Below are 20,261 nucleotides of genomic sequence, written 5' to 3'. Positions count from 1 at the left end.
AAAAAAAAAAAAAAAAAAAAAAAAAAAAAAAAAAAAAAAGCCCTCCAGGCTTTATTTTTTCTTTTTGCAAGGAGTTTACAAGCATGAGAGTTACAAAGTAAAGACCGATCTACTTCCACAAGTCAGTTTCACCTAGTTAGACACAAACATCATACATACAACCACTGCAAAAAATCCCTCAGTAGCTATATTATAAAATAAACAAAGTAGATACATCACAGAATCATAGAAAGATTTAAGTTGATAGTGATCTCAGAAGAAATCAAGCAAAGCTAGCTTAAAATATTGACCAACCTTTGTGCAGTCAACTTTTGCAAATGCTGAAGGATGGAGATTCCAAACCTGCTAAAAGCATCTGTTTCTGTGCTGAACAGCTTCTCCAATGAAAAACGTTCTTATTCAGTCTAGCCAGATGGCACAACTCAACTCTATTATGTGTAAGTTTGTAAGACTCAGCTGGCTGAACAAACCTTACCTGGGCAACGAGGAGTTTTGTGGGCCACAGCAGTACCGCTGATTGGACGACCATTGGGAGTGACACACCAGCAGTATCCAGTGTAACTGTGGCACTGAACCTGTCAGCAATGACATGAATCACATGCAGTCTGTCAGACGTGCACCTATTGTCCTGAAGCACTCACAACACGAGTAGTGCGTGCATGCAGCTAACTGCACACTGATAAAATGTAGACTAGTAAGCCATAATGCACCGCAATGACCATCAGACATATGATTCTTTAGCATAAAGAGCTTACTTCAACAAAAGTGTGGTAGATCCCTCAGAATCCAGTTGAAGAGAAACTACTGAAATATGTGGTTGTTTATGGCCTATTTCAGGAGAGTGCAGGTGTTATGAAAACCTCACAACAAAGTTCCTCAAGGGACACATGAACTGTTCCTGATGCTAGCAATCTCAATTTTTTTTCCACATAGAGAACATATTGTTCACCACTGAAAGTGCAGGACAGAGTGCTTTTGCCAGCATTATTCATATCCCAAGCTGTCAGGAAGGAAACTCTTGGAATTCCTCTTAGAAATCAATTGCATTACACGTGCTGAGGGCCAATATCACTTTCTCACCATGCTTAAAACAAAAAGGATTGCCTTCTGCACAACTCCACAACTGAAATGTATCAGAAAGGCAGCAGAAGGAAACCATGAGTGGAATGTATATCACGGAGTAAACATCTAGACGTGACTCTTCTGAATTCTATGATCTAACCTAAGTAAATAAGTCACGTGCTTGTGCACAGCCATTTACTTGTGCTAAAGATCAGCTGAGGAAAAAGAATAATCCTGTACAATTCATCCTAGTAGCACTGATACAGACTCTAATCACACGACTTCTGGTTCAGATCAGGAATAGATCAGAAACTCCAAATATTTTACCATCTGACAAGTATTCACAGGACTACAAGAATGACTCAGCTGTCTCAGCCTTGAAGAATAGGGAGTGTATCATCTGAATAACAGTAATGTTTGGCTCTTTCGCTGGCCAATGCTGAAAAAAAAAACCAACAAGACTCAGCTGGCATAAAACGTGAGTTTTCCTTCTGTTTTTTAACATCACTGTTAGGGCAAATTGCATTTCATTTTGAAATTACATTTCATTTCTTTACATTTTTCTCTTCTTCACCCTTTGCAAAACACACACGTTATCATATTTCAGACACGCAAGATAATAAAAAAAATTTTAACCTGACTATATGTGCCATCATCATTGCATTCTGGAATAAACACTTGCTGAAATTCTTTTCGAGCTTGTTCTTGGGTGTACTTCCTCTCAGCCACACATCTGGAAACATCTAGAGAAAGGGAGAAGACATGTCAATTGGATGATGAAATGTAAGAAAAACATAGAAAATAACCTTAAGTAGAGAGAGGCAGGAAAGAAGGCTCCAAGACCACAAAAAGAGAATCAGAATTATAATCAGGGAAAATATAAAATATTTTACATTATACTTTTGAAATAAAACTATTGGAAAACAATCAATTTTGGGCCATATTGTCCTAATTCGCTTTCATGACATTATTATTATTATTTTTTACTGAGGAGCATATATCAATTACTCATATAACCATCAGCTTCCTCCAACATTTCACTGTTTGTCTAGCTTGTGAGTCCCTTTGGTTTGCCCAAATATGCTCATGCTGCCTAACAGACTATGCAAAACTAACATTTTGCCATCTCAAAGACAAGAGGCCACAAAGTGAAGCACAAAGTAGAAGGACAGAACACAGATATGAGATGAAGAGATGCTTTAATTGACAACTTTGCCATTCCCGCAGCTGCCAAAAGGGCAGAAGGCCAAAAAATATATACTTCTTCAACAAATTTAAACAATAGCTGCCACTTCATGCTCCACAACATTCTTCCAGTGCTGGTGGCAGCAGCACTGAGATCAGTTTTCTAGTGCTTTGGTAAAGGCAAAGTAGGCAGCAGAGTACAGCTTCCGTGAGTTTATACACTGTTTACTTCAACCACTCAGTGAACTGAGTTATGACTAGAATTGTGCCTACCAGGCACAGATATACATATATTTTTTCTTCATTTTACATATATATACACTATACAATACATGGGCAGGCAGAAGGTACAATAATAATTCTGGAATAAATCACATAATGCTAAAATCTAGTGTAACAACTTGCAATTTAGACTTGGCACTACTCAAGCAGGGGTTTTTTTGGCCACTGTTGTGGTTCATTGCAGCATCTCCTTAGTACTAGTCTCCATCCAAGACAAGGCAGCAAATTAGAAAGCTTTAACTGAGTAGCTCCTATTTTCTGAAATATTTCTACTGTCTAATAAATATCTGATATTTCAATTAGGCATTCAAAAGCTGTGAAAAGACACATAATATAAGCTTTTGTACCTTTTACTTTTCCTAAAACCACTGCAAATTTTAGCATGTTGCTGATGTCAATACTTCAGGATCTGCTTAAGCTAGGCAATTTCAAGACAAATGAGAATATGAGGCAAGCCTAAGGAACTATTAATGATTTCAAGATGTGACTGTAACATCTGAATTAGAAAGATCTTAGGCGTACAAACAGAAATTTGCTGCTTCTGATCTCTGCATTCTTTAAAGATTGTTTGACAGCAATTGGCCAGATCCTTTTAAGGGCATGCACTGTCCATCAATTATCTATGAGAAAGGAGCATTATGTTAATTAGTGAATGTTAGTACAGTTCTTAGAAAACACGAGGACAGATTTTCTAGCTCATGCAAGTTGCACATTGAACAGAATATGGACAATGAGGCAACAATTGCCTTACCACATTGGATACCCAAGTACCTTAACATAGTTTTGTCATCTACTAGTCCACAGGAGTTACTCGGTCAAGCACAGGTAAGACAGCTAAATTCCCCTTCCGCCAGCCACCCTCCCTGTGCTAGCATCACCAAGCTATGCATGCAAAAAGCTGACATGGAAGCCTGGTGCAACTACAAAATTCCACTGTACAGGATGAATTCTTCACTAGTCATCTCCACCAAGCATCAGGTAACTTTAACCAAAAAATTCCCTTCAGGTCTAAGCAATCTGGTGTGGGAAGTGTAGCATAATGACAGTATAAACTAGTTCTCAGAATCCATGCCCTGTGTACACAAAATTGGGCCCCTCTAATTCTAATCTTCGTTTTGATTTCCCTTCTGATCTTGGACTTGTGTGCCTTACTTCTGTGCATTAGTTTTTCTTTTCTAAATGAGATTTTATTTATCTCTCTCAGGAGCATTATGAGAGTCAGACAGTTCATATTGGTAATGTGCCCAAAGAACAAACTGTCTCATTTATAAAAATTAAATTTCAGTCTTAAACAATATTAATTGTATTATGTTGTTTCATGACAGAGATTTACGGGGATGTATTATCATTTAAAATGGACAGAAAAGTTCAGCCATCTAGAAATTTGAGAGAACTAATAAGGAACTGAATTCATTTGTTCTCTGTTACTTTAACAACTTGTTTTCTCACGGGAAAATTACAGTCAATGTGCTGTGCAGCTCAGGTAGTCTGCTAAAGTATGCACTGCCAAAGTATGGGGTTAAAAAAAAAAGGAATGAAATACTTTAGGCAAGCTTTGGTATCATAAGCCTTATTCTGAGCATGGTTTGGTTATACAGTACTTAATAACATGTGGTTTTAATGTAGCTAGTATTTTAAGTGAAAATAAATCAGTTCTTTGTTGGACCTCTGTCCTCGTTTTTCTAGAATGACATGTGGTTTAAATGTCTAAAAGGGAAAGTGATATAAATTCCATCACATAAGATTTCTGCAATAGTACCATCAGGATTGTAAATTATCTCCAATATACGAATTATCCTAAAAACATGCCAAGGCAAAAGAGACGCTCTCCAAAACTGTCCACCACTTGTTCCTAAACAGCTTGATGTTCTAAAAGCCTCCTATTTGTGGATGATCTAATATGCTTTAAAATCAACAACGACCAAATTTAATTGAAATATAAAATTCAAGTCTGAACCCTTGTTTTGTGTTATATAACCATGGAAACATTTTAAAGCTGTTGGGCATTATTATGCTTCAGAATACCCATGAGGAAGCTCTTTTATCAAGCTGAGCATCTGAAACTGTGTGTAGCCAAAACATGATTCCCAAATCTGCTTTTTTATTTCATCGATGTAGTACCATAGGGGAATAACTTTGAGATACAGAGATGCAATCCAAACCTTTTGAAGGAATGTAACAGGAATGTCAAGTTAAAAAGAAGACATGTAAAATACTCTTCCTCAGAATATTAATGGATGTTAGGTTATTTATTCAAAGGTGCTAACTTCCTCCCAAATAAAACATTACTGAAGCCAAAACAAGTTGTTATATTATTATTTAGGATAACTTTATAAGATTATATCTGATCACCTCATTTTCTGCCCTGGTTGTAGCATATTCTGAACCTACTGCCTGGTTTCAACCATATTTTCTAAAGGAAAGAAAGAATTCAAGACACTTAAGGGCTAGACTTCTGTAACAGCTGAAAAAGGACAAGACAATGTATATTTCTGCTGTGGCTGGAAGTAAGAGTGAAACATGAGCTCACATCAAAATATCAGATGAGATAGATGTAGCTCCTAACAGGTCAAAGTCAGTGAGGCATGATATCCTAACTATAGGGAAAATAAATTTTACATGGCCACTGCTCACGCTCATGAAGCAAAAACAATTCTGGGACTCACCATGTAAAATCCTTTGAGTGCAACAAGCCAGTTCTTACTAAAGGTTCCCCTTTTGCACCTGGCCCAAGTATAATGAATATGACTCATAAGCATCTCAAACTAGTAGGATGTGTCTAGGCAGAAGTGGCTTGTCAGAAGGTTTGTAGGAACACTGACATCTATGAGGACCACAGTACAGTCTCTCACATACAGATTCAATTTTCCTCTTTGTCTAGAACAGGAATAATTTAGGTCAGATCTCTTTTGAAATAAAGACCAAGATGTCTGAAAAAGAATGGCTGAAATGACACATTATTTGCCTTTACATTCAGACAATGGGAAAAACTAATCTTGCAGATATAAATGCCCAACTGTAATTTCGAATTATGTTAATAGATGACTCAGAGAGAATGTATTCTCTCATCTCCAGGTAAACGGGTTTTTACATCCCAGAACTTTGCTGGAAAAAAAATACCCCTGGCATAGAAACTGAGCATGAAGATGCATGAGTTTACCTTAAATTACTTAATTTGGACAGTATTAGATGTCAAACTGGGCTAACACAGGGCTTGATGGTTTTTAGCACAGAACATTGGCTGATGTGTTGATGGTACCACTATGACCTAGCACCAAGACTGGAAAGGCAACCAGAGGTTACTCAAAGACATATGGAGCCTGAAGTAATTAACTGAAGACAAGAGTGCATGGGAGTGGACAGAATACACAAAACTGTGGAAAACACAGTGTTGTAGCTGTTTGGACAGGCCTTTCTGAATTATCCAGAGGAGTCTAATGTCTGGAAGGCAGAGGTGAAATTTAAAGCCATCTTAATTCTGTGTTAAGCTTCAGTGTGCAACAGCAAAAGCTTCCAGCTAGGAGGTGGCAGCAGTAGGCAGCTGTGGCACCCAGAAACAGATTCTTTCACACATGAGGGGATAGGAGCAGAAGAATTCCTGGTATAACACTAAGGGTGTTGTAGTACCAAGGAAATTCTGAAAACAGAATTAGACTTACTAACAGCATAACGTGGAACTTTAGTTTTATGTCTTATATTCAACACCACATAACCTAAAATACTAAGCATAAAAAAAATCCATCAACTTCAAATCTTAGTAATCTGAATAATATATCAGGGAAAGAAGTCTATTAATGGAAAGTTAAAGTTCATCTTTAAAATAATGACACAAACTCATCAAGGGCATAAACATCATCTAGAAAGTGACTTTTAGTACAACAGCAGATCCGAGGCTCCACAGGGAGATGTCAGATTCTCTCATAGAAAAATAAGTAGCTTGTCAAAGGCAAAGATAGTGTCCTTGAAAATATTTTCATTTAGCTCATCTGCTGTTTCCTGCTTTGCTATATGGTTCAGTAAAACTAAAATCACTTTCCCCAGTCCCTATACAGTGAAGCAGACTTCACTTGCTTTCAAAAGACACTGTGAGACATGGGCTTGTTATGCATTTATGCATAAAATGCACTTCACAGTTTATTTAGGTATTTTACTATAGATAGAGTATGTCACTGAACATTTCAGAAATATTTACAACTCAGTCAAAGCTACTTGTAAAGTGATTAATAATATAAAGAAAATATTCTTCTGAGTGCTTTCCACATAGCTTATACCTTCAGCTTATACCTGAAAAACATATACCTAGTCCTATGGGACAGAGAAAGTGCTTCTAAATTCACATAGATTTGAAAAAGCAGATCTAGCATAGACACAGGTAATACAAATATCTCTTGCTGTTTCACTACAGGTTTCCTTTGCTGACCCACCAGTGTGCTAGAATACCTATACACAATTACTTGCCCTTAGATTTAGAAATACAAAGTGCATGAAGCTATCCAGCTGAACTCTTTACTGAATTACCCTAAGGATGAACCGGGTTTATTCCTACCTCTGCGCTTTTCTAATTTTATACCCTTTTGCTAACTAGTAACTATTGAATGAAAGTCTAATGGCTGTCATTTGTAGGTCATTTGGCATCTAAAAGTTTCATCCAGAGCACAGCTTTGTTTCCATGGCACAAACTACTAACAACAGGAAAATTTTCTAGATTTGGCCTAAGGCAATGCATATTCAATGCAGTAACTCATCATGTCAACATCTACTGCAGATATAGCAGTGGACTTTAGTAATAGGAAACACCTAACAAACTACATGTGCTCAACATTTCAGTTTCAAAGATGCAGAGATTACTAGCTTTTTGGGTCAGAAAGGATGCCTCCACAGACATTTAGCCTGACACAGATATTAAAAAAAAAAAAAAAAAAAACTTGCTTTGTAACAAGGGCTGGCTGATTCTTTCATTATTTATTTTTATTGCTCCATTCAGGATTCAAACAAAACAGCAAAGAAGTCTTAGTCTAAACTCTCCCCTACCAGCATCCAACAGTGGCAGGCAGCATGGAGTTCTTTCTGTTGCCTTCTTTTTTTCATGTTTTGCAACCACCCAGCTATGATAGCTAAGAGCTTAGATAGCTAAGCTTTAAGATAAAATAAGGAATGCTGTGCTGGAATCCTTCCTGGCACAATAATATTTCTCCCGATTTGCTAGCTGTCACATTTGGAGAGATATAGTCTGACTAGAACTGAATCAAATATTTGCAATAAAAACTAAAGCTACAGCTTTCTGATATTTTACATACCAAAGGCCAGACTAGGCTTTCTGAACAGAACACTGATTTGATAAATAGTTTGGATAAGCCTAATATGGGCCAATTTAAAATTCTTGCTCTGAAAGTCTGAGAAAGCTTGAAACTACAAATAGTTGCAAGTCTTCAGTGCAGCGTTATTGCTTTAGCACTACGAGTTTCTACTTTACCTAAGATTTTCACACTGTATTGAACTTGAAAGTTAAATAAAAATTACATGACCAGAAATGAGAAAAAAAAAAAAAAAAAAAAAAAAAAAAATTTAATTCTAAAAAGATACTCTTTTTGTGCCCTAAGAATGCTCTTCTATGATTTGTTCCTGTGCAGTCTGGCTTTGGCACATTCCTCGTTGAGAAATATGATCAAGAAAAATAGACTGTTTTTCAAAGAGATAAATTCCATCTCCAGTAAATTTTGGATAATATTTCAGTGTTGTTCGTGTTGTTTTCCATGTGCCAGTAGACACACAAAAAAAAAAACCAAAGGATTTTCCACATAAAATACTCCACACATACTTAGCACTGTATCCACTCCCATTAAATATCTACTAGAAAGCAGAATCAGAAGCCTTCTGTTTTCAGGAACTACATAAATTATAACTTCTTCATCAAGCTGCTGAATATTTTGTCTTAAATTAACACTTTACTCCAGAAGCTTGATACACAGCATAACTGAAGGCTCGGAAACAAAATATAAAGAGGCTGTAGCTGAACAGGATTTGTGTCAGGTCTGGCAGCACTGCAGTCTGGAAACTTGCAGTCATCCTACAGATTAAATGCAGTGCTCACAGTGAGAAAATATCCAGAAAAGGATGAGGCAGGTTCTAGCTAGAAACATTTGGAGATACAAATCTGCTCTATAATAATATCCCTGGGAAAATATTTATTAAAAAAAAAAAATAAAAAAATCTGATACCTCATCTCAATTGCCTCATTTTAGTATATTTTTCCCCAGAATATTTTAAAAATTTTGCATCCCTCTTTTCTTCCCACTTTCTCCTCAAAAATGTGGGAATCGAAAATAAAAGAGAAAAGGGAGGCAAGGAGGAGAAGTGAAAACTGATTTTCTCTCAATCTACAGACATGCAAGCTTTCAGTATGTGTTGAGGTTTACTTTATTGATTGATAGCTTGATCCAATCCCTCTTTCACTCACTGCAGCAGTTTGGAAAAGAAGTAAACCGACTCACTACGGCTTTCTCCCTCCAAACAAAGCATCTCAGGAACATGTTCTGCCTTCCAAATGTAGCCCACAAGCCCGCCTTCCAGGTAGCAGGAGGGCTGCCCAAGCCAATGTCCTTGACTTGAGGGATGCGTTCCTGCACTGCAAGCATGCACTGGGCTCGCACCTGTCTCTCAGGCAAACCTGAGCTTGAGGGCAGTCTCCGAGGGAATATAGGATTAGGTCTGCACTCAGGAAGCATGTCCAGCATCCATAAGCCTGTTCTTTAGCTAGGAAGCAACAGCAACATTTTCCCAAACAGTGCTTGAATTCATGAATTATGGGACCAAGATTTATTTACAAGCCAAGAAAATACTGCAGCTCAGTTACATTCTGCTTTCTCTTCAAAACAGGAACCATCATACCTGCAGTTTAAGCCGAAGACAGAAATTTACCTAAATTCATATTGATTCATACAATTCAAACACATACTCATCATTCATTCAATCACTATACTAATGATTTAAATGACTGAAACTCCACACTTTCTGAAAGCTCAATTATAATGAAACAGAAATGCTGAGTGTTTCTCTATTCTAAATCAAGAAAATAGCAAAATACTTCTTTATGGCCAGGCTGGATCAGGCCCTGGATAACCTGATCTAGCTGTGCATATCCCTGTTCATTGCAGGGGAGTTGGACTAAATGACCTTTAAATATCCCTTCCAAATCTAAGGATTCTATAGGAAATTCTACTCATATTTTGATGCATTCCAGTTCTCTATGTGAATCACAAGAATTAAGATACTACCTTTTGTTCTGTCTGTGATAGTCAATAGAAGAAAGGCATTTCTTTCAACAGCTAGGCTCTTTAGAATATCACAAGCGAGTTAAGCTTAACATGTGCTATCTAGCATTTACAATGGAGAAAGAGGATCTCCACAGCTGTAGAATAATGACACTGATCCCAAATATTTCTTTAACTAGCTAGGACTAACACTTGTTGTCATATCAATCAAATAAATCAATCAAATATTTTAAAAAGCATTTTCATTAAAAAAAAAACCTTCAATGCCACTCAGTTCCACCCAGCATCATTATTTCAGGTTTAAAAGTAATACACATTACTTACTGTCATAGGAAAAGACTTGAAAAACCTTAATTTATCTGAAAATTCCTGCAGGAAAAATATGAGTTCATGTTTTTGAAGTTGATGGGCAAAACTTCAGTAGCATGAATAAGAAGGGGGGAAAAAAAAAAAACCAAACATGATAGAAAGAAATTACTTATTGATTTTTGCATAATGGAAACTGACTGGAATCTGTAGAAATTATTTTAAGCGTTCTCTCTTTTTTCTATATCTATAATGTAAAATTTTCATTACTTAATGGAAAATACGAACATTCTACAGTGTCATTCTACAGAGATGAGACTAAATTTTACAGAGCAATTCCAACCATTCACAGGGAGAGAAAGTATTTTACAAGGAATATACAAGGTTCCCCATGAAACAAAGCAAACAAACAAAACAAACCTGTTATATGTAGTCCTATATATCATAGCTTATGACATTCATCCTTAAATTTGTCAGATCAAGAAAGAAGTCTTCACTCAACGAAGTACTAAACAGGTGCGTACTTAGGTTTGAGCTCACACAACAGTTATCAGGACTATACATTGGATTATAGCCAGGTTTGTACCAACCACTTTGTGGGTCAAGGACCTCAATTTGTGGGTGACAGTCTCTGAACACCTAACACAATAAGCTACTAGAGGAGTTGATGGCCCGAACCACAAAGACTGCTTACACAAACCTTGTCAAAGACAGCATGCTGTAAAACCTGAGAATTTTCGTAAGACAGAATTTTCACCCAAGTTTCTGTGAAGTTTCACAGTGCCATATAGTAAATTTGTTTCAGGCTGGTAAGAGACATAGCATAGATGACTTTGTGCTATCCTCTTCAGAGCTAAGATGACTTCAGGAAGGCCTAAATGCTTACAGAACCTATTTCCTCAGCTGGGCAATACATTTTTCTAAAAGAAAACAAGAATTAAGCAAAGTCTGTACTCAAAAGGACCCTCAAACTCTAGAAGAAGCACAGTGTGTGTGTCTGAACAGCAGCTGAAAAGTCACATAGCTTGGAAGACTGCAAGTAGGGCATTACTAAGGCTCACAGGGATTTGCTCATCCTCAGGAAACCAGCCTAAAAATAATACTGAATGAAAAGGGTGATGAGAAAGATGAATCCTCCCAGGGTTGAGCTACCCATAGGAATCGATCTACCGTGATACACAAGAACAGCTAGGCTCAGTTCTCAGGCTGAATGGCCTTGAACCTTTTATTACGAGAGGGTGGCTCTGTGCATGCTGCCTACTGAGGACCATCCCTAGCCCACAGTAACTCCTAAGCCACAAAGATAAAGTCTTAGGGAAAATACTAACTGGCCCGCACTCAAAGCATAGCAGGGATCACTTTATCAACTTAGTAGAGCAGACAGTCAAATAGCATCTTGGCACTGTTTAATTTAATAATTTAGAAATAGCCTCTTTGTCTTTCTGACCTGTTTAAAAGCAAGTACACTACTCACATTTCTTCTGTTTTGTGTCTCGGAATACACAGGACCAGATTTACTGTGAAGAATTTGTGTGTTTGTGTGGTGGATCCTAGTCACAGGTGATGCTTTAACAGTCCCCCTAACACAAACAATATTTCTCAGCTGTCAACATACATTTATTTGTTAGATTCATAATCTTGTTGCACAGTAAACTTCTCTATCAGGTAAGTGGCAAACTTCCAGAATTTCAGAGTTCAGATTTTGTTTGGAAAAGTATTCAGAAGTGTGGATATTCATCTACAGTTTATGCAGATCATTTGAACTCTTTGAAACTGCAAAAGCAGGCAGAGAATTTCACAGCATTATAACTTATAATATAACTTTTCCAAGTTTAGCAAAAAATTCCAGCACTGTGTGCAAGTGGACTGGAAAAAACATATATATTTATTGTAAAATGAAGGAAAGGAAGAAAGGAAAGGTAGGAAAGGAAAAGAGTGAAGGAAGGAAGGAAAGGAAGGGAATGTAAGGAAAAAAGGGAAGGACTCATAACTTCCACATGCAAACATAGATGCTTCTTTCACTAATGTTAAGAACTTCAAAATCTGATTCAAAACCAATATTTTAATGCGCTATTTTTGTTGGTTTTAGGGAGACATTAACACTTTCAAAAGAATTTGTTTTCATTCCAACACAGAATGAAAACAAATGCTGAAACCTTGAAAGTTGCCCTGAATTTAAACCATCATCTTTGCTTAGTTTAATAAAAGAACTCTTCACTCCTTTGTCAGGCCTCACCTGCTGGTTAATTTCAGTGCTCACAAGCAACTGGCCCAAAAGCGGTCTTAATCTGAGGATTTCCTCTACTCTCTCAGGAGAACGTTTGATTGGACTACCAAAAGTATCAATACTAAGATTGAAGCAGCTACTAGGTCAGTGGATCATTTCTTCCTTCTCTAAAACTTGTTTTCACAGCTTGAAATATTTCTAATGATCACAGCAATGGGTAGGAAATAAAGACAGTGACCACTTGAAAATCTGGGACTACTTTGACTGAATTAGAAATATGAAGAAAATGTTAAAAGAAAATAGCACTAGTCCCTTGCTGGTTTGGGATATAATTGTATCATATATTTATTATATTGTGTGATTTTGGCAAGTGAGATCTATTGCCCAAAAAAGGAAGAAATATTTCAACATTAGAGTGATGCTTGCAGTCTTTTAATCAAAAGATTAGAAGTGTCTGATTCATGAAAGCACAATATGCATTTGTTACTAGCAATATTTAAGCTATCTAAGGCGTCTAATTCCAAGTCTACAATTGTACTGACATGCTACACATTAATAAATACATAGAAAATTAGTGTTTCTCCAAATGCTGGCAGAAGAAACTGCCAGAATTACAGGATACACTTTGGATACAGCAATTAAAGGCACCCCTACAGAAAAGAAAAAAAAAAAAATTGCAGATGCCATTATCAACCTGTTAAGAAAAAAAACAGTAAACACTTCGAAAAACTCATTTTTGCTGAAGTGTATAATGTGCTAAATACATATATACAATGAACAGAAACAAAGCTCACAATAATTCTCTCTGTCGTTCATAAGTGTAACAAAAACTTTGGCTCAGATAGCATCGTTATGTTATCCTTGTTCACATAAGTAAATAGATCCATCAGCTAATACAATGGCTTATTATGAAAGGGCTGAAAAATGACCACAGTGTTTCATCTAGGCAGAAGATGAGACTGAATGTCTCTTTGAAACAGTCTTGATGCTTCAGAGGCTTGCTGGAGCTAATGAAGAGAGACCATGTGGAAAATTGCCTCCCAAGGGTTGAATCTGTGTGGTCCCTGGGGTTTTATTCTCCCTCCCACCTCTCCTTTGTGGACGGAGAGAAAGGGAAAGTAAATCTTTATGAGTGCTGCTATTCTTACATTTTAAAAGATCATTGTGTGCACTTCAGTAAGGAACTATGTCATGTATCTCTTGCATGACAACTGAGGTCTCTAGCACCAGCTTACTATAAAAGTGAAAAGGTTAACCTGTGGAAAGTGAAAGCGTTGGAGAGCTGGAGCACCAGGATCGTGTGTTGCAAAATTTCTGCAAAGGGAAGATAGAAGTAAAAGAGAAGATGTAGATAGATACAGCTTGTGAGGGCTCTAAGCACCACAAACCATGTAATTAATTTTTTCCAAGTTACAACCTGAAGGTTCACACAACTTTCTGTTACATAGAAAAAAAAAAACCTGCAATTTCTTCTCACTTTCACTGGGGGGGATTATATTTTGAAGCAAACCAACACAGCAGCAACCATTTGGACTTTATTTTACTTTTTCCTGGGCAAATTATAACATTTAGAAAACATGTAGCTGAATTCAACTCTTTCTAACTCAAAATGGCAAACTACAATAGAAAAGCAACTTCAGAAGGTAACAATCTTGAGAATTAGTCTGAGGTTGACCTAATGATTTATTATAGTGTAAAGATGTGAGGGAATCATATTTTTGCTGAGGGATGAAGATAAATTTTTGTATCACAATTCTATAGAATCAACAAGACAAATTGCAATCTATTTGCTTTCAGACAACTCTTAAAGTACAGTGCTCTTAGTTCTCAATATTCATTAAAATTCAAAAGCTACTTTGCCTACTATTTTGCATTATGATCAAAGGAAAATATTGGAAAGTTTAGATTTGCTCACCTTTGCAGTTGCCCCGATAGGCAATTTCCAGCTGAGGATCTTTGCATTTTGCTCGTTGAAATTCACACCGGGACAAGAAAGTTCTTCCATCAGATGCACAAAGTGATTTCTGAGGAGAACCAGCACAGTCCAGGCTGCATTCTCTGTCTTTGTCTTGATCCACCCTCAAAAACTAGAAAATAATAATAATAATAATAATAACAATTAATAGTAGGAATACTATTCTCATGTGAAAACTGCTCCATGATCCCCTCCTCCAGGGAATACATGCAAATATTACCCAAAAATGAAAGAAAAGCTTTGTCTTTTTTGCCTATTCAAATAATAGTGTATTCAATGTATATGAGGTTGTTCAACTTCTGTTATAAGATAGTAATGACTGCTATATTTCTGTAACATAGAATAAAAACACCATCACAATTAGGGAATCTATGAATCCTCCTTTAACCATTGTGAAGCTGAAAACAGTGTCTTGGATGCTCTAGACCAAAAAAATGTTGGTATCAGAAACATTTTTCACCAGTAAAAACTGAGACAGCAATGTATAATTTTCAAATTTATTTGCTGTGGATTAACTAGCCTATAATAACAGGCTGAAGAGTCTATTCTAAGGATCTAAGTAACATTTTTTTCACCCAATTCTTTTGTAAAAATATTTCCATGATATGTCCAATTGACTCAGTTCAGGAGGCCTGAGGAGAACATGAGCAAAGTATGAGAACCATATGAAATGCAACAGATCACATTCAGAATGTGAAGATTCTTCAACGAAACAAAAAATTCAGAAACACTGTATAGATACATTTGTATTTGTGTGCAAGCTTGCTTATAAAAACATAAGCCAAAACTGAAGAGGGAAATGCTGTAGACAGTATAGACACAACCGTATCTCAGCTGCTATTCCAAAGAGTCTCATAATGGGCCAGAAGAAAAGATAAAATCTGAAATGGGCCATGGACTGTCCACTATATCTCTACTCAAGTAATTTTATTCAATTTCTCGTCAACAACAAAAAGTTCTGATTGCTCCATTAAGTACTGTCTGACCTATGATGTGGATCACCCACATCTGCAGTTTCCCAGGAGTTTTCCAGCCCTGGCATGGGTTTTCCATGAGGTGTAGTCCCTCAGAAGTGTTCCTGCATTAGTTTGGTTAATCCATGGACTATAATACTAATTTTTTTTGGACTGGTATAGGACGGTTAAGCATCCTTGCACACAGGAAAGCCCTGCAAGACCTTTGCTACTCAAATTCTTTCTGCTCTGCTCATTACAACCCAGGTTTCTCCTTTCTCAGAAATTCAACCTTATCTTCTTTAGAAGACAGTGATTGAGTATTTGCTGATAGAAGTAATTAACATTGGCCACATTTTGAATTTCATCAAACACTCTCCCCTGCATAGTTCTGCCACAGAGCAATACTAAAATCTCCTGGATGCTCAGCGGACTGGTCCTGGCAGTGAAGCACGCTTTAGTTGGACTAGATGATCTTAGTGGTCTTTCCCAACCTTACATGATTCTACGATTCTAAACTACAGACACAGCCAGAGTTTGGTGTCCTCTTGGTACTGTGAGGAGGAGGAGCTACACTCCCTGGAACATACTGCCAAAAGCCAAATCATTTCTAATGCTGCTGCATGCAATACAGGAACAAAGATAGCATGTTATCCTCAGAAAGGCTGGAATGAGGACTGAAGTGAAATCACCAAGTCCTCAGAAGAATTTTTCTATCATTTTGTTGTTTCTCAATAAACACAAAGATATGCAAGTCATAGAGCTAACAGAAAATAATAATTCCCCCAAGCATAATGAAGCACAATGCAATGGATCTGAGAAAAATTCTTCATTCATTGCTTTTATCAGTGCCGTTTCACCATCATAAACTTTAGGTATGGAAATTCTGGAATTCAGATTACAAATGAAGCCCACTAGAAGGAAGTTTTCAAACAAATGAATGAAAAGGATGACAAAGAGTAGCATTTGAGCAGCAAAGAGTAGCTCAAGCTAATAAATTCACAAAACTGTTTCTACATGTAGCTTCCCTGCATTTATTACTAAAAACATGTATAAGGAGAGTCATAAAATTCCGTAATTTTTGTACTTGAACTGTGGTCTGTTTGCATTTCCAATCACTTAATCTGAGGAAATACAGACGTCTTTCTGATGACCACGCTTGAGAATGAAGAGACAATCTCAGTGGTATCACTTTAAAATAATAACATGGTTGAAGTTTTTATCTTTTAGTGGCACAGTAATACAAAAAGAAAAGCTTCCTTTTCCTGATATTTTTAAGCATTTCTTCATTTTTAACTATAATTATTTTCAGAAGGAAATTGCTCACAAATTACGCACAAATTTCAAATCCACCTTCCTCAAATTTAGCTATAAGTCTTCAGAAAGAGATGTTCCTATATCCTCTATTCAAAACATTTTGCAGATCTGTTTCACTGACAGGAATTAACAATTAGCTGAATAGAGTGGGAAGATGACTGAAGTCATGTTTCTCTATGAGCAAAATGAGCAACAGTGAAGACCATGCCTCTGCCCAATCTCGAAACAATGGTGCTCTCCTGGCAGGTGCCCTCATGAGCTGCAGGGAGGCATGATGAGGTCCTCAAAGCTTCCCTCTCTTTCCTAATTCAGGCTGTTAGAAGGGGCAGTCTTGAAGACATCTGCAGGACTCTGGGTTAGGCCTAGTCAGGACTATGAATAGCACTTTTCAAGGACACAGGCTGCACGGAGCCCCTATCAGAGGGACTGGATCCAGTTCACTGCTCTGCCTCAGGCATTACGAGTGGATTTAGTGATGGCAAGTCAAACAATCTCCCTTCTCCTATTTTGTGAAGTAAAGATCAGAGTACAGCCTTTCACTGTTTGTAAGACTACTCCTCCATCTCTGTAATGGCTAGAAACTTTGCCATTGTTAACTTATCCTCAGCAACATCTCTGCTGGGCAAATTATTATTTTTCAGGAGTATAGGAAGACTTCATGACCAACAGAATAACATGCGGCAGATCAGGGAACTGAACCCAGGCCTCAGGAAAAAAAAGAAATCATGGAGATAAACAGTCTAGTTTCTGTTCTATTTTCCTCTCAGACTTTCCTCATCTTTTCTGTTCTGAGCTGATGCAGAAGTTTAGATGGGTATGCCTGATGTGGACAAACCACAGTGACACAGTGGACAGAAAATCCCCTTAATTGTCTGAGGAACAAAATCCATTCCCTTGAGAACGTGATAGTTTACAGATAAAGTTATATTTTAAAGGGCATTTATCCAAAGAGTTTTATTTAAGTATTTTATTATTTCAAAGCCTTAGAGAAGATTAGGGTAAATTATGGGTTCAAGAATATTCTAGCAACCTGGAAAAACAGAGGATGAAGATATACCCAGGAGACAAAACCACTTGAATAGCTTGTTAGTTAGCCAAACCTCACTGGAGAATTTGGGTTGTACATCTACAACAATTTCCACCAAGTTAGCGTAACTGACAAATTTAAGAGCAGGAAGGACAAAAAGGCAAGTAACTTCTAGAAAATATAGCATATGAGAGAGCCTAGGAAATGTACTTTGAACGAATGAAAAAGGGAAAGAAGATAAAACCTGTGACTGAAAATTGGAAAATATTCCATTGTTATCTTTACTACAGCAGCATATGTAGCCAAAAGAATAGATAAATGTGTCAAAGCTAGTAGAGACACTGAAATATGCAAGGGATAGGAGATTTGCCCTATCCTTAGATAGGAAGAAGCAGTCAGTGACATAGAAACTGGAATCCCACTGATGTACATCTTAGAGTTATTGCATCATTCTTCTTCCTTAAAGGAGGAGAGTTCAGAAAGAGAGAAAGATGGTTTGAAACATAAGTCAGTGTTGCTCATCCTGAATACTGGCTCTTCTATCTCTAAGTTCATTTAGCAAACAAATTTGTTATTGTAAAAAGAGAAGATTCACAGAAAGACAAGCTTAAAGTAATATTTTTGTTACTTGCTGGTAGCAACCAAGATGAAGGCAACAACAGTGGAACAACCTGAGCTAGAACTATTCTGAACACTCAGCAAAAAATAAACAATTATGACTAAACCGTATTTGAATGCAAATAGTTTTCAACAGAGAGGCATTCCTGCACCTAATAGCACAGAAAGCAGCCTAGTCAAATTTCAGAAAATTGTTTTCAGCAATAAATTTCAGCTTATGCTACAGACTACCAAGTGCGACTCCTTTACTGGAGTTAGCACTTGCTTATCCCCTGCTTTGCGTTTTAATATAATCAAATATTTTTATGGTCTCCAATTTATTTCAGCATTTCAATGCATTATATTTTACAGTAACTGTAAATAATAGCCCAAGGGGCTATTATTCTACAATAGGCACTGCTTTAAATTCACGCACAGTATTTCCAAGAAGAAAGGATAATGGGAATATATCAGAAGACTTCTTGATTATTAAGTTTACCTCAGCTGATAAGACTAAAATTCACTATAAACTATATGTATCTACTTAACAGATATGATCACAGATAAAATATTATTACAGTCATGTGTTTCATGAAATTTTCCTTCTTTGTCACATATACCAAAGGCTCTTAGTACTGTTAGAAATGAGTTCCTTCTATTCAACCACTAGTGTCAGTGTGATTTCATCCTTCAGATACTTCAGTCTGATAACACTAAAATCATCAGATTATTTAGTTGTAGATACCTGAAACCTTCCTTTTGTTGGGGAAAATTATTTATACCATTTTGTATTCTGCTTTGCTTTACCTTTCCGCCTTGTTCTTGACATTGGTCAAACATCCAGGCTGTGGACAATCAGGATATTTTTTTCCTCAACCACAAGCAATATGCTGCAGTCCACAAGCCAGTTTTTCCAATAGTCCAAGAGTAGGCATCAGATTGTTTCTTTATTGTGCCATTAAGCAGTTTATCAAAATAACATCCATAAAATTATTCACTACGCACAGCATAACCTGCATCTTCTCTTTGTCTTACACTATTCAATTTTATGCAGGGATTTGGTTTCATTCCCTCTGGTATATATTCGGACTCCTCACCACTTTTACGGCAAAAAAAAAAAAAAAAAAAAAAAAGTCTTCATATGAAAATGAACCACATGCATATTTATATGTTTCCAGAACTGGGATGCCACCATCTACAGTACAGAGCAACTCTTTCTACTAAGCACATCACATAGCATGCCATAAGAAAAAGAGGCACAAGGCTGAAAAGTCACTACCGTATACATCTACAGGCCAAAAGACCAGCACAAGAAAGCAGAAGAATAAAGACCCAGGAGACAAGGGGAATGGTTTTAAACTGAGACAGGGAAGGCTTAGGTTAGATATTAGGAGGACATTTTTCACACAGAGGGTGGTGATGCACTGGAACAGGTTGCCCAAGGACATTGTAGATGCCCAGTCCCTAGAGGCATTCAAGGCCAGGCTGGATGTGACTCTGGGCAGCCTGGTCTGGTCCTTGGCGACCCAACCTGTGACAGGGAGATTGAAACTGAATGATCATTATGGTCCTTTTCAACCCAGGACATTCTACGATTCCATGATTCTATGACCAGTGTTACCATTTCAATACAGGAGCACAGGCATCTCTGTCCACCTGAGGAAAAGCTGCCGAGAGATGCACATAGGCTGAAATATAAAAATTAGTTATTGAACTTGACTTGCAGCCTTTTAAATAGTAATGTATAACACTGCCGCACCCATGATAGAGTGCACAGCTGTGAATTGTCTTTGGTCAGAAGGCACTGTCTGATTTTAATCTGAGTAAGACAGGACAGTACACCCTCAACTTCTATTTTTCTTTTTAAATCCATTTATTTTTTAATTTGGAATGGTCACTCTAATAAAGCCTATTCACAGTTCTGTAGTGATGTCCTTAGCACAAAACAGGATGCATGCATCTACCTAGCTCAAAGCAAGCTACTCTCAACCTATTTTTACTTTGCCTTAATGTAAATTTCCTGCTTTTTTTTCCCTGTCTGTGGAGAGAAACTCCATTC

General features: G+C 37.1%; 1 protein-coding gene across 7 annotated transcripts in view; it reads right to left on the bottom strand.

Moving 5' to 3' along the window:
* The window catches only part of SMOC2 (SPARC related modular calcium binding 2), a 132,697-nt gene that overhangs the window by 74,427 nt on the left and 38,009 nt on the right, over nt 1-20,261 (bottom strand). For all 7 annotated transcript variants that reach the window (XM_042820912.1, XM_042820921.1, XM_042820930.1 and 4 more), the window contains exons 2-4: nt 14,249-14,420; nt 1,699-1,805; nt 476-575 (exon numbers count right to left, since the gene is read on the bottom strand). In XM_042820912.1, coding sequence (XP_042676846.1) covers nt 476-575; nt 1,699-1,805; nt 14,249-14,420 — 379 coding nt within the window. The remainder of the gene's footprint in view (nt 1-475; nt 576-1,698; nt 1,806-14,248; nt 14,421-20,261) is intronic.

This window comes from Centrocercus urophasianus, unplaced genomic scaffold, assembly GCF_019232065.1.
Source record: "Centrocercus urophasianus isolate 14NV4802_14NV808 unplaced genomic scaffold, USGS_Curo_1.0 seq_10, whole genome shotgun sequence".
In the NCBI taxonomy this organism is placed as follows: Eukaryota; Metazoa; Chordata; class Aves; order Galliformes; family Phasianidae; genus Centrocercus; species Centrocercus urophasianus.
Note: the sequence above shows the minus strand (reverse complement) of the source record. Positions and strands in the feature narration are given on the sequence as shown.